This window comes from Rhamphochromis longiceps, linkage group LG3 (genome assembly GCF_057381845.1).
Source record: "Rhamphochromis longiceps isolate RC_006_pf linkage group LG3, R_longiceps_female_GT1.1, whole genome shotgun sequence".
Taxonomy (NCBI): Eukaryota; Metazoa; Chordata; class Actinopteri; order Cichliformes; family Cichlidae; genus Rhamphochromis; species Rhamphochromis longiceps.
In genome coordinates this window covers 30,463,426-30,478,605 of record NC_140559.1, presented here as the reverse complement: position 1 = coordinate 30,478,605, position 15,180 = coordinate 30,463,426, and the positions used below count along the sequence as shown (strand labels likewise).

Genomic DNA, 15,180 nt, shown 5'->3' with positions numbered 1-15,180 from the left:
GGTTAATAACATGTCTGCTCTCTCTCTCTCTCTCTTTGTGTTTCTGTGCAGGTCGGTGACATTATCACACAGGTGGAGGCTGTGGATGAGCAGTGGATTATGGGCGTTGTGGGCGGGAAGCATGGGATTGTGCCTAAAAACTACATTTCACTTTTGTGACAAGGGAAATCCTGAAACGGCTGATGCGGGAAAACAAAGAATGAAACTGCTGTTTGCTGCCGCTCTGTTAAACAGGTTGGAGGTTTGGAACTGGAAACCTTCAACCTGTCGATGCTACAGGGAGTGCTGGTGCTCCCACGGACACGCACATGAATCTGATCCAGTGTTGTTGAGAAAAACTGAACAGAATAAAATTAACTCAGATTATGCTGGTGGTTTGATGACGTCTTTGAGGTGTCTGTGGTCATGATAACTGAGTACTGGATGATTAAGAGGTTGGTTTTCCTCTCACAGTCATCCTGCTGTGATTATTTTCATCTGCTGTGGAGTGGATCTGAGCTTTCTCTTTTTTTTTTCTTCTTCTTTTCTTTTTCTTTTTTTTTTTTTTTTTTTACATTAAATTTACATGTTTGGTATTTGTGAAGATCACTTAAAATCTGGATCAATGGACATAGCAGATACAGGTTGGACGTCTGCTTCAAAGAGCCACTTTTTAGATACTCAAAGAAATGTGTAACACATTAATGCAGTACGTTACTTAAGTGCTCGCCAGAGAAAGAAATTTGTTACAATGCTTGTTCCCTTACTTTTGCACTACTCTGTAACATGATCTGAAATGCATTGTCATATAACCACCAGTTAACAATATATACCTAAAGCTACAGTCCCACACATCAACACAAATCCCTATCCTAATGAGGACACACAAGATCTCTGTCTTGGTGTTTACACATGAACACAAAGCAAAGCTGATACCATCCCAACAAGACTTCAGAGGAATCACCACAGTGACTCTGCTGTGGAAACATGAACAGGTAGAAATGGAGGCTGCAAACCTGACTACCTGTTGAAGATGAGGATCTGGATCGGCATGCGCTCGGCTTTATCATCACTCTGGGTTCTTGACTAGCTTTGTGTTGGCATGCTGTCTGTACAGAGGAAGAGTTAAAGTTCTGTTAGCAGCATGATCTGTTGTTTGTGTCATTGATCCAGTCTGTAATTTACCATTATGCTCTTGTCCTTATGTGCAATAAAAACAAAAATAATTCCCATACCTCCGCTCCTCAAACCTGTAGACACTGTCTTCCCTACACACAACCTGCAATCAGCTGATTGTAGCAAGAACCACACATCCCGTGTGACTGAGGGACCTTTGCAACACAAGTAACCATAAAATTGTAAGTCTAATATAGTTACTGAATTTAGTACAGTAATCTATGGGTGATTCTCTTTTTGCCGCTTCATTTCATGTCCACATATTTCATTTAACCTGATTTTTTTTCTAAAATGTGCCAAATATGTACAATAAAGTAATAAAATTGTTTAATTGTTTGTAATTATTTAAACAAAATGTGTGTCAAATTTTTTATTTTACACACGTTTTTGGTGACACAAATTCAAATTTTAATTTTATTTGTCACACACACACAACCATACACAGTATGACATGGGGGTGAAATGCTTGTAGCTGTACAATGCCCGACCATTAAATGACAGAAGAAAAGTTTTACAATATTTACAATTTACAGTTTGCTACAAAAATTTACAAATTAACTTAGGAATTTACAGTAAAGAATATGCAAATAGCAGAAGAGATTATAAAGATAAGGATTATAAATTATAGGATTATAGGAAATGTGTGGTGGTGCGTGTGGTGACGTGTGTGAGAGTCCAGTCTTATAGTGACGTGTGTGGGAGAGTCCAGTCCTACACCTGGTTCAGGCCACGAATAGCCTGGGGGAAGAAGCTCCTCCTCATTCTCTCTGTTTTGGCCTTAAGGGAGCGGAAGCGCTTCCCAGACCTCAACAGTGAGAAGAGTCCATTGTTGGGATGGGAGAGGTCCATCATAATCTTCCTAGCTTTGGACTTGCACCGCTTGGTGTAGATGGACAGCAGGTCAGGGAGCTCTGATTGAATGATGCGTTCTGCCGAGCGCACCACCCTTTGCAGATCTCGTCTGTCCTGCTTGGTGCTGTTCCCAAACCAGGTGCAGATGTTTGCCGTCAGGACGCTCTCGATGGTGCAGGAGTAGAAGTTCTTGAGCACCTTCAGTGGCAGATGGAAGTCTCTAAGTCTTCTGAGGAAGAAGAGACGCTGACGGGCTTTCTTAACCAGGGTGTTGATGTGACAGGACCATGACAGGCCCTGAGTGATGTGGACACCCAGGTATCGGAAACTGTCCACTCTCTCCACTGGCGTGCCACTGATGATGAGGGGTTTGTAATTCCTCGCCTGCTTTGTAGTGAAGTCCACGATCAGCTCCTTAGTCTTGCTGATGTTTAGGAGGAGGTTATTCTCCTGGCACCAGGTCTCCAGGTTCCTAATCTCCTCCAGGTAGGCCGTCTCGATGTTGTCGGAGATAAGGCCCACAACAACAGTGTCGTCAGCAAACTTGACAATGGAGGTGGTGTCGGATGTGGCTACACAGTCATAAGTGTACAGTGAGTACAGCAGGGGGCTTAAAACACAGCCCTGAGGCACTCCAGTGCTGAGTGAGATGGAGGGGGAGACTTGTTTTCCTCACTGATTGGGGTCTGTCTGTGAGGAAGTTGAGGATCCACTGACACAGTGATGAGCTGAGTCCTAGATCCGTCAACTTGGTGAAAAGCTTAGAGGGAATTATTGTGTTGAATGCTGAACTGTAGTCCACGAACAGCATCCTAACATAATTCCCTCTGCCAGTGTCCAGGTGACTCAGGGATGTGTGGAGCAGGTGAGATATGGCATCGTCTGTGGAACGATTAGTCCGGTAAGCAAACTGAAGTGAGTCGATGGTGGCAGGAAGTGAAGAAGTGATGTGATCTCTCATCATTCTTTCAAAACACTTCATCACAATTGAAGTCAGTGCTACTGGACGGTAGTCATTGTGGCAAGTGGGCTGTTGTTTCTTTGGAACAGGGACAATAATGGACTGTTTGAAGCACGTGGGAACCACAGCTTGGGCCAGGGAGAGGTTGAAGATCTCTGTGAACACCGGTGCTAGTTGATGGACGCGAATAGAGCGTCAGGTTTACATGTAAAGTCAATGGAAAGGCGCGATGACGCGCGATTGCGGGTCCCGCGAAAATTCGGAAGCAGATTTGCGTCGCGAAAACGCCAAAACGCGTGAAACGCGCGTCAGTGTAGCGCGTCTGGCGCGTTTGACTCGCGAATAAAACCACGCGCGTGAGTTTTTGTGTTGCATTTTGTGCATACGCGCGTTTCGCGTCTACCGCTCAGTTGGAAAAATCTGAACTCCAGCGTCAAATCGCGCCGCGACAACCAATCAGGAGCCTGGTGACGTGGCTGTTACCTAGGTCAAAGGACTGCGGTAAAGTGAGCCGTCATTTGTGAGCCGCGGTCAAGCCAGCCGCCTCCTATCCGCCGCATAAATTTCCTTGCGCTTTTACACCAGTCTTTACGGTAGCGCCTTTTCGCTTTATGTGCCGATTGAAAGCCTATACCCGCGCGCACGTGCACGCGCGCGACTGCTCGCGCGCGCATGCGCGCGCACAAATTACAATGTAACGGCCCGATACAGTCAATACAATTATGGAAATGTCAGAAATTCATTAAAAATCATCCTGAGTAGTTGATGTACAACTTTCAACACATCCCCCCTCTGGGACACCTACTGTACCTGTGTGCCAAGTTTCATCCAGATTTACTGTAGAATTCCTCAGAAATTAAAGGGTACTTGTATCCAATGCAGTCGGCCAATACAGTAGAATTATGTCAATTTTCAAAAATTCATTAAAAATCATCCTGGGTAGTTGATGTCCAACTTTCAACACATCTCCCCTCTGGGACACCTACTGTACCTGTGTGCCAAGTTTCATCCAGATTTACTGTAGAATTCCTCAGAAATTAATGGAAACATTTATTCAATCTAATACAGCCAATACACTACAATTGTGTCAATTTTCAAAAATTCATTAAAAATCATCCTGAGTAGTTGATGTCCAACTTTCAACACATCCCCCCTCTGGGACACCTACTGTACCTGTGTGCCAAGTTTCATCCAAATTTACTGTAGAATTCCTCAGAAATTAATGGAAACATTTATTCAATCTAATACAGCCAATACACTACAATTGTGTCAATTTTCAAAAATTCATTAAAAATCATCCTGAGTAGTTGATGTACAACTTTCAACACATCCCCCCTCTGGGACACCTACTGTACCTGTGTGCCAAGTTTCATCCAGATTTACTGTAGAATTCCTCAGAAATTAAAGGGTACTTTATTCAATTCAATACAGTCAATACAATAGAATTATGTCAATTTTCAAAAATTCATTAAAAATCATCCTGAGTAGTTGATGTACAACTTTCAACACATCCCCCCTCTGGGACACCTACTGTACCTGTGTGCCAAGTTTCATCCAGATTTACTGTAGAATTCCTCAGAAATTAAAGGGTACTTGTATTCAATGCAGTCGGCCAATACACTACAATTATGTCAATTTTCAAAAATTCATTAAAAATCATCCTGAGTAGTTGATGTACAACTTTCAACACATCCCCCCTCTGGGACACCTACTGTACCTGTGTGCCAAGTTTCATCCAGATTTACTGTAGAATTCCTCAGAAATTAAAGGGTACTTGTATTCAATGCAGTCGGCCAATACACTACAATTATGTCAATTTTCAAAAATTCATTAAAAATCATCCTGAGTAGTTGATGTACAACTTTCAACACATCCCCCCTTTGGGACACCTACTGTACCTGTGTGCCAAGTTTCATCCAGATTTACTGTAGAATTCCTCAGAAATTAAAGGGTACTTGTATTCAATGCAGTCGGCCAATACACTACAATTATGTCAATTTTCAAAAATTCATTAAAAATCATCCTGAGTAGTTGATGTACAACTTTCAACACATCCCCCCTCTGGGACACCTACTGTACCTGTGTGCCAGGTTTCAGCCCGATTTACTGTAGAATTCCTCAGAAATTAAAGGGTACTTGTATTCAATGCAGTCGGCCAATACACTACAATTATTTCAATTTTCAAAAATTCATTAAAAATCATCCTGAGTAGTTGATGTCCAACTTTCAACACATCCCCCCTCTGGGACACCTACTGTACCTGTGTGCCAAGTTTCATCCAGATTTACTGTAGAATTCCTCAGAAATTAAAGGGTACTTTATTCAATTCAATACAGTCAATACAATAGAATTATGTCAATTTTCAAAAATTCATTAAAAATCATCCTGAGTAGTTGATGTACAACTTTCAACACATCCCCCCTCTGGGACACCTACTGTACCTGTGTGCCAGGTTTCAGCCAGATTTACTGTAGAATTCATCAGAAATTAAAGGGTACTTGTATCCAATGCAGTCAGCCAATACAATTTAATTATGTCAATTTTCAAAAATTCATGAAAAATCATCCTGAGTAGTTGATGTCCAACTTTCAACACATCCCCCCTCTGGGACACCTACTGTACCTGTGTGCCAAGTTTCATCCAGATTTACTGTAGAATTCCTCAGAAATTAAAGGGTACTTGTATTCAATGCAGTCGGCCAATACACTACAATTATGTCAATTTTCAAAAATTCATTAAAAATCATCCTGAGTAGTTGATGTCCAACTTTCAACACATCCCCCCTCTGGGACACCTACTGTACCTGTGTGCCAGGTTTCATCCAGATTTACTGTAGAATTCCTCAGAAATTAAAGGGTACTTTATTAAATTCAATACAGTCAATACAATTTAATTATGTCAATTTTCAAAAATTCATTAAAAATCATCCTGAGTAGTTGATGTACAACTTTCAACACATCCCCCCTCTGGGACACCTACTGTACCTGTGTGCCAAGTTTCATCCAGATTTACTGTAGAATTCCTCAGAAATTAAAGGGTACTTGTATTCAATGCAGTCGGCCAATACACTACAATTATGTCAATTTTCAAAAATTCATTAAAAATCATCCTGAGTAGTTGATGTACAACTTTCAACACATCCCCCCTCTGGGACACCTACTGTACCTGTGTGCCAGGTTTCAGCCAGATTTACTGTAGAATTCCTCAGAAATTAAAGGGTACTTGTATCCAATGCAGTCGGCCAATACAGTAGAATTATGTCAATTTTCAAAAATTCATTAAAAATCATCCTGGGTAGTTGATGTCCAACTTTCAACACATCCCCCCTCTGGGACACCTGCTGTACCTGTGTGCCAAGTTTCATCCAGATTTACTGTAGAATTCCTCAGAAATTAAAGGGTACTTGTATTCAATGCAGTCGGCCAATACACTACAATTATGTCAATTTTCAAAAATTCATTAAAAATCATCCTGAGTAGTTGATGTCCAACTTTCAACACATCCCCCCTCTGGGACACCTACTGTACCTGTGTGCCAAGTTTCATCCAGATTTACTGTAGAATTCCTCAGAAATTAAAGGGTACTTTATTAAATTCAATACAGTCAATACAATTTAATTATGTCAATTTTCAAAAATTCATTAAAAATCATCCTGAGTAGTTGATGTACAACTTTCAACACATCCCCCCTCTGGGACACCTACTGTACCTGTGTGCCAAGTTTCATCCAGATTTACTGTAGAATTCCTCAGAAATTAAAGGGTACTTGTATTCAATGCAGTCGGCCAATACACTACAATTATGTCAATTTTCAAAAATTCATTAAAAATCATCCTGAGTAGTTGATGTACAACTTTCAACACATCCCCCCTCTGGGACACCTACTGTACCTGTGTGCCAAGTTTCATCCAGATTTACTGTAGAATTCCTCAGAAATTAAAGGGTACTTGTATTCAATGCAGTCGGCCAATACACTACAATTATGTCAATTTTCAAAAATTCATTAAAAATCATCCTGAGTAGTTGATGTACAACTTTCAACACATCCCCCCTCTGGGACACCTGCTGTACGTCTGGGCCAAGTTTCAGCCCGATTTACTGTAATATTCTTCAGAAATTGCAGGGAACTTATGTTCAGTGCAAGAAAGGCTGAAAGACGACCACCACTGAACAAGACACACAAGCTGAAACGTCAAGACTGGGCCAAGAAATATCTCAAGACTGATTTTTCTAAGGTTTTATGGACTGATGAAATGAGAGTGAGTCTTGATGGGCCAGATGGATGGGCCCGTGGCTGGATTGGTAAAGGGCAGATAGCTCCAGTCTGACTCAGACGCCAGCAAGGTGGAGGTGGAGTACTGGTTTGGGCTGGTATCATTAAAGATGAGCTTGTGGGGCCTTTTCGGGTTGAGGATGGAGTCAAGCTCAACTCCCAGTCCTACTGCCAGTTTCTGGAAGACACCTTCTTCAAGCAGTGGTACAGGAAGAAGTCTGCATCCTTCAAGAAAAACATGATTTTCATGCAGGACAATGCTCCATCACACGCGTCCAAGTACTCCACAGCGTGGCTGGCAAGAAAGGGTATAAAAGAAGAAAAACTAATGACATGGCCACCTTGTTCACCTGATCTGAACCCCATTGAGAACCTGTGGTCCATCATCAAATGTGAGATTTACAAGGAGGGAAAACAGTACACCTCTCTAAACAGTGTCTGGGAGGCTGTGGTTGCTGCTGCACGCAATGTTGATGGTGAACAGATCAAAACACTGACAGAATCCATGGATGGCAGGCTTTTGAGTGTCCTTGCAAAGAAAGGTGGCTATATTGGTCGCTGATTTGTTGTTGTTTTGTTTTTGAATGTCGGCGAGGATTCCGCACGGCACTCCCCTCCATTCACCTCGCGAATCTCCGCTCTCTTCCAAACAAAGTCGACGAATTACTGCTCTTAAACCGGACTAACAAGGACTTTGCACGCTCTGCTGCCCTCTGCTTCACTGAAACCTGGCTCAGTGAGCGAGTCCCAGACGCTGTCTTAAATCTGCCGGGCTTCCAACTTCACCGGGCGGACCGCGAAACAGAGCTCTCAGGGAAACCAAAGGGTGGTGGAGTCTGCTTCTACATTAATGAAGGTTGGTGTACTGATGTCACAGTGTTACAGAAACACTGCAGCCCACACTTGGAAAGTTTTCTCATCAACTGTAAACCTTTTTATTCACCGCGGGAGTTTTCTTCCTTCATGCTGGTCGGAGTTTACATCCCTCCACAGGCCAACGCGAACAACGCACTGTGCGAGCTGGCTGACCAGATTACTACCCTGGAGAGGAAATTCCCGGATTCCTTTACAATTATTCTTGGGGATTTTAACAGAGCAAACCTAAACTACGAATTCCCTAAATACAGACAGCATATAGACTGCCCCACCAGGGACAACATCATACTGGATCACTGCTACACCACTCTAAAAGATGCCTATCGCTCTGTGCCCCGGGCAGCTTTGGGACATTCTGATCACTGCATGGTCCATCTTATTCCAGTTTATAGGCAAAAACTCAAACGTGCCAAGCCTGTAGTCAAAACTGTGAAGAAGTGGACTAACGCAGCAAAGCAGGAACTGCAGGACTGTTTTGACTCCACTGATTGGACTGTTTTTGAAGCTGCATCTGAGAACCTAGATGAGCTCACGGACACTGTGACATCATACATCAGTTTCTGTGAAGACGTGTGTGTGCCAACAAAGACCTTTTGCACATACAACAACAATAAACCATGGTTCACTCCTAAACTCCAACATCTTCGCAAGGCCAAGGAGGACGCTTACAGAAGTGGTGACAGGGTCCTGTACAAGCAAGCCAGGAACACACTGACCAAGGAGATCAAAGCAGCTAAAAGGATCTACTCCCAGAAGCTGGAAGAACGGCTCTCAGCCAACGACCCTGCGTCAGTGTGGAGGGGCCTGCAGGAAATCACCAGCTACAGACGCCACCCACCCACTATTGAAGCAAACAAAGACCTGGCCAACGAGTTAAACACTTTCTATTGCAGGTTTGAGACGGACAGACTCCCACGCCCCACCCTCCCCTCCCCAGGGACATTGCTTCAGACATTGACCCCCAACACACCTTCCACCTCTCCCCCCTTCACCCTGCCCCTCCCCAATCAAGACTCAACGACCACCCCCACCCTCCCCAATCCAGACTCAACAACCACCACCACCCTCTCCAACCCAGACTCAACGACCTCCACCACACCTCTCACCCCCCTTTCCTCCTCCCTGAAACTAAGAATACACACTCAGGATGTGAGCCGACTATTCCAGAAACAGAAGCCCAGGAAAGCCCCCGGACCAGATGGCGTCTCACCCTCCTGCCTCAAAACCTGTGCTGAACAGCTGGCTCCCATCTTTACTCGCATCTTCAACAGATCCCTGGAGCTGTGTGAAGTTCCCTCCTGCTTCAAACGCTCCACCATCATCCCTGTTCCCAAGAAACCCACCATCACAGGACTGGATGACTACAGACCTGTCGCCTTGACGTCTGTGGTCATGAAATCCTTCGAACGACTGGTGTTAGCCCATCTGAAAGACATTACAGGCCACCAGCTGGACCCTCTGCAGTTTGCCTACCGGGCAAACAGGTCAGTGGATGATGCAGTGAACATGGGGCTGCATTACATCCTGCAACACCTTGACTGCCCGGGAACTTATGCCAGGGTCCTGTTTGTGGACTTTAGTTCAGCTTTTAACACCATTGTGCCTGAACTTCTTTCCTCCAAACTCTCCCAGCTCAGCGTGTCACCAGCTACCTGTCAGTGGATCACCAGCTTCCTGACAGACAGAAAGCAACAAGTGAGGCTGGGGGAGATCACCTCTGAAACCCGGTCCCTCAGTATTGGTGCCCTCAAGGATGTGTCCTCTCACCACTACTGTTCTCCCTCTACACTAACGACTGCACCTCCAAGAACTCGGCTGTCAAACTCCTAAAGTTTGCAGATGACACCACTGTCATTGGCCTCATTCAAGATGGTGATGAGTCTGCATACCGGCAGGAAGTTGAGCGGCTGGTACTCTGGTGCAGTCAGCACAATCTGGAGCTGAACACTCTTAAGACTGTAGAGATGACAGTGGACTTCAGGAGACATCCCTCAACTCTGCTCCCCCTCACCATATCAGACAGCCCTGTGTCGACTGTGAAGATCTTCAAGTTCCTGGGTACAACCATCTCCGAGGACCTGAAGTGGGAGACCAACATCAACTCCATCCTCAAAAAGACCCAGCAGAGGATGTACTTCCTGAGACAACTGGGGAAGTACAGTCTTCCACAGGAGCTGCTGATCCAGTTCTACACTGCGGTCATTGAGTCTGTCCTGTGCTCCTCCATCACAGTCTGGTATGGAGCAGCCACTAAACAGGACAGGAGCAGACTGCAGCGGACTGTACGGGCAGCAGAAAGGATCATCAGCGCCCCCCCTGCCCTCCATCCAGGATCTGTACCTCTCAAGAACCAGGAAACGGGCAGGGAAAATCATCGCAGACCCCTCACACCCTGCACACAGACTTTTTGATCTGCTGCCCTCTGGCAGACGGTACAGAAGCCTGCAGACCAGGACCACCCGACACAGGAACAGTCTCTTTCCCCTCGCCATCTCCCTTCTTAACAGTTGACCTGTCACACTGCTCCCACTGCCAGACTGCAGCTGCACCTTATGTACATTTTGTAGTATTCATTCCACCTCATTCATTTCTGTATTTTATGTATATAAGGTTAGATTCGTTATTTATAGTTGGTTTACACAGCTTTGTGTATGTATGTGTAATGTGTATATATAGACACTTGTGTGTGTGTGTGTGTGTGTGTGTGTGTGTGTGTGTGTGTGTGTGTGTGTGTGTGTGTGTGTGTGTGTGTGTGAGATTTACATTGCTGTGCTTGAGAGCCACCATCTACCGGAACCAAATTCCCTGTATGTGTCTGCACATATACAGTGGGGCAAAAAAGTATTTAGTCAGCCACCGATTGTGCAAGTTCCCCCACTTAAAATGATGACAGAGGTCAGTAATTTGCACCAGAGGTACACTTCAACTGTGAGAGACAGAATGTGAAAAAAAAATCCATGAATCCACATGGTAGGATTTGTAAAGAATTTATTTGTAAATTAGGGTGGAAAATAAGTATTTGGTCACCTCAAACAAGGAAAATCTCTGGCTCTCACAGACCTGTAACGTCTTCTGTAAGAAGCTTTTCTGTCCCCCACTCGTTACCTGTATGAATGGCACCTGTTTGAACTCATCATCTGTATAAAAGACACCTGTCCACAGCCTCAAACAGTCAGACTCCAAACTCCGCCATGGCCAAGACCAAAGAGCTTTCGAAGGACACCAGGAAAAGTATTGTAGACCTGCACCAGACTGGGAAGAGTGAATCTACAATAGGCAAGCAGCTTGGTGTGAAAAAAATCAACTGTGGGAGCAATCATCAGAAAATGGAAGACATACAAGACCACTGATAATCTCCCTCGATCTGGGGCTCCACGCAAGATCTCATCCCGTGGGGTCAAAATGATCATGAGAACGGTGAGCAAAGATCCCAGAACCACACGGGGGGACCTGGTGAATGACCTGCAGAGAGCTGGGACCAAAGTAACAAAGGTCACCATCAGTAACACACTACAACGGCAGGGAATCAAATCCCGCAGTGCCAGACGTGTTCCGCTGCTGAAGCCAGTGCATGTCCAGGCCCGTCTGAAGTTTGCCAGAGAGCACATGGATGATACAGCAGAGGATTGGGAGAATGTCATGTGGTCAGATGAAACCAAAGTAGAACTTTTTGGTATAAACTCAACTCGTCGTGTTTGGAGGAAGAAGAATACTGAGTTGCATCCCAAGAACACCATACCTACTGTGAAGCATGGGGGTGGAAACATCATGCTATGGGGCTGTTTTTCTGCCAAGGGGACAGGACGACTGATCCGTGTTAAGGACAGAATGAATGGGGCCATGTATCGTGAGATTTTGAGCCAAAACCTCCTTCCATCAGTGAGAACTTTGAAGATGAAACGAGGCTGGGTCTTCCAACATGACAATGATCCAAAACACACCGCCCAGGCAACAAAGGCGTGGCTCCGTAAGAAGCATTTGAAAGTCCTGGAGTGGCCTAGCCAGTCTCCAGACCTCAACCCCATAGAAAATCTGTGGCGGGAGTTGAAAGTCCGTGTTGCTCGGCGACAGCCCCAAAACATCACTGCTCTCGAGAAGATCTGCATGGAGGAATGGGCCAAAATACCAGCTACTGTGTGTGCAAACCTGGTAAAGACCTATAGTAAACGTTTGACCTCTGTTATTGCCAACAAAGGTTATGTTACAAAGTATTGAGTTGTATTTTTGTTATTGACCAAATACTTATTTTCCACCCTGATTTACGAATAAATTCTTTACAAATCCTACCATGTGGATTCATGGATTTTTTTTTCACATTCTGTCTCTCACAGTTGAAGTGTACCTCTGGTGCAAATTACTGACCTCTGTCATCATTTTAGGTGGGGGAACTTGCACAATCGGTGGCTGACTAAATACTTTTTTGCCCCACTGTACTTGGCCAATAAACACGATTCTGATTCTGATTCTGAGATGTATATTTGTGAATGTGGAGATGTTATATTGGTTTCACTGGTAAAAATAAATAATTGAAATGGGTATATATTTGTTTTTTGTGAAGTTGCCTAATAATTATGCACAGTAATAGTCACCTGCACACACAGATATCCCCCTAAAATAACTAAAACAAAAAAAAAAAAAAAACTACTTCCAAAAACATTCAGCTTTGATATTAATGAGTCTTTTGGGTTCATTGAGAACATGGTTGTTGTTCAATAATAAAATTATTCCTCAAAAATACAACTTGCCTAATAATTCTGCACTCCCTGTAGGTCTGTTGACAGAGCTCTGTACAGGTCTGCTCGAGCTGACCTGAAAAGGGGTCCCACCTGTCCAGCAACAACACATGGCATGGAATAATAGACATCATAAACCACAGAGGCAGAACTGTGAAAACAGAAAACCTGAGTGTGCAGCTAGCAGAGGACATAAACAGCTTCTTTGCCCGCTTTGAAACACCACAACAGCAGCATTCATCTGCCTCAGCCCTGCTCCCATCCTCATCCTCACCTGGTTCCTGCACCGCTCCATTCACTGTAACGGAGCACGATGTCAGATGAGTGTTCCTAGCAGTGAACCCCAGGAAGGCGTCCAGACGGAATACGTGGTAAAGTGCTAAGACCATGTGCCCACCAGCTCACCCTCATCTCCACCAGAATCTTCAACCTCTCACTGGATGAAGCAGCCATCCCATCCTGTCTAAAATCAGCCACAATCATCCCAGTACCAAAGAAGTCTCCCATCACCAGCCTGAACTATTATTGCCCTGTGGCCCTCACACCGGTAATCATGAAACTAGTCCTTCAGCACACCAAGGATTACCTCCCCCCAGAATTCGACCCCCACCAGTTTGCATACCGTGCAAACAGATTCACAGAAGATGCCATCACCCTCCACTCGGTGCTGAGTCACCTAGAACAGCGGCAGAGCTACGCCACAATGCTCTTTGTGGACTACAGCTCACCCTTCCACCACTCGCCCATTGAGAGCCTACTAACTTACTGCATCACAGTATGGTGGTGCAGCTGCACTAAGGCGGATAGAGCCACCCTCCCAGCATGTTTGCAATGAGTAGGAGATGCTCTGTCTCTCACTGTACAACTGTATAGTGACAAAGGTATTGGGTTCTTTTCTAAAAATTGCTATAAACAGAGGAACCCAAACTGATGAAAAGTGGTGAATATTTTTTTTCAAATGACTATTTTTAGTGGATTTTTGATATAGAAGCAGAATGACAGAATGTTAAAAGAAGTTACTTTTAGTCGCTCTAAGCTGGGCATTGCGTTCTCTGGCTGTTCAAAGCCATGGAACTTTAGACTTTCCAAGCAAATAATGATGGCCATACTGATGTTCTTTTCAGTACATTTTACTTTATGTTCATTTTCATTTTTATGATGTTTCTATTTTTACATAATTCCTCCCACATAGCAAAATTGGTATGGCCTGGATCTGTCCCACACAATGTGCTTACACATGGCCTGCGTACCGCAAAGAATGACGGCCCTATGGTGGCCCAGATCTGGTTTACCAGAGGTGGCCCACACATGAGCCAGCACAAGGCCAGTTGCAGACACACTGCTGGCCCTGTGCTGGCCCAGAACAGTTTCAGCTCTGGCCCCAGATGTCAGCCTAATGTGTACCTTAGCCATGTAAGCCATGTAATAACAACATGTGCTGGAACATAATAGTGCAAAAGTAACATGACGAAACTCTGTTCAGACAGTGAATGGACTGATTCTTATACAGCACTTTTTTACTCACCCATATTACTCAAAGTGCTCTATACAACATGTCACATTCACCCAATCAGGCCAAATGTGGCATGCCATCACATAAACAGTGCCATCTTACCATGCCAGAAGTCAGCCAGCAGTGCCGGCTTGACACCAGATCCAGGCAAGACCCGTCTGCTATGTGGGATGACTTGTTCTTTTGGCATTTTAGTTGTGGATTGTGTTTGGACTGTGTCTCTTGCCCTTTCAGTATTGTTTCCTTGTGCTTCTAAGTGTCCCTTTGTTTCTTTTTAGGTTATGTAGTATGGGTTAGAGATATTTTGTATGTTGTTTTTGTTTAATAAATCCGCCTTTTGGATTATTCCCTGATGTGCCTGAGTTCTGTTATTTAGTGTCACTTTGAAAGGACACACATCCAGCATTGACATATAATTGTTCTTTCAATTTTTGATAAAGATTACAGTGAATTGAGATGTAACTTGGCCCAGAGGTACGGTAGGACGCCCAGAGTAAGAAAGTGTTGAAAGTTGGACCTCAACTATTATGGGTGATTTTTAATGAATTTTTGAAATTTCCATAATTGTAGTGTATTGACTGTATTGAATTGAATAAATGTTTCCATTAATTTCTGAGGAGTTCTACAGTAAATCTGGATGAAACTTGGCACACAGGTACAGTAGGTGTCCCAGAGGGGGGATGTGTTGAAAGTTGTACATCAACTACTCAGGATGATTTTTAATGAATTTCTGAAAATTGACATAATTCTACTGTATTGGCCGACTGCATTGGATACAAGTACCCTTTAATTTCTGAGGAATTCTACAGTAAATCTGG

At 44.1% G+C, this 15,180-nt stretch overlaps 1 protein-coding gene across 2 annotated transcripts in view; it reads left to right on the top strand.

The window, feature by feature from the left end:
- LOC146674045 (uncharacterized) overlaps positions 1-1,469 on the top strand; it is a 34,115-nt gene extending 32,646 nt beyond the window's left edge. For both annotated transcript variants that reach the window (XM_085392444.1, XM_085392438.1), the window contains exon 17: positions 52-1,469. In XM_085392444.1, the coding sequence (XP_085248570.1) occupies positions 52-159 (108 nt within the window). In that variant the 3' untranslated portion in view covers positions 160-1,469. The remainder of the gene's footprint in view (positions 1-51) is intronic.
- Positions 1,470-15,180: the final 13,711 nt, after the last annotated feature.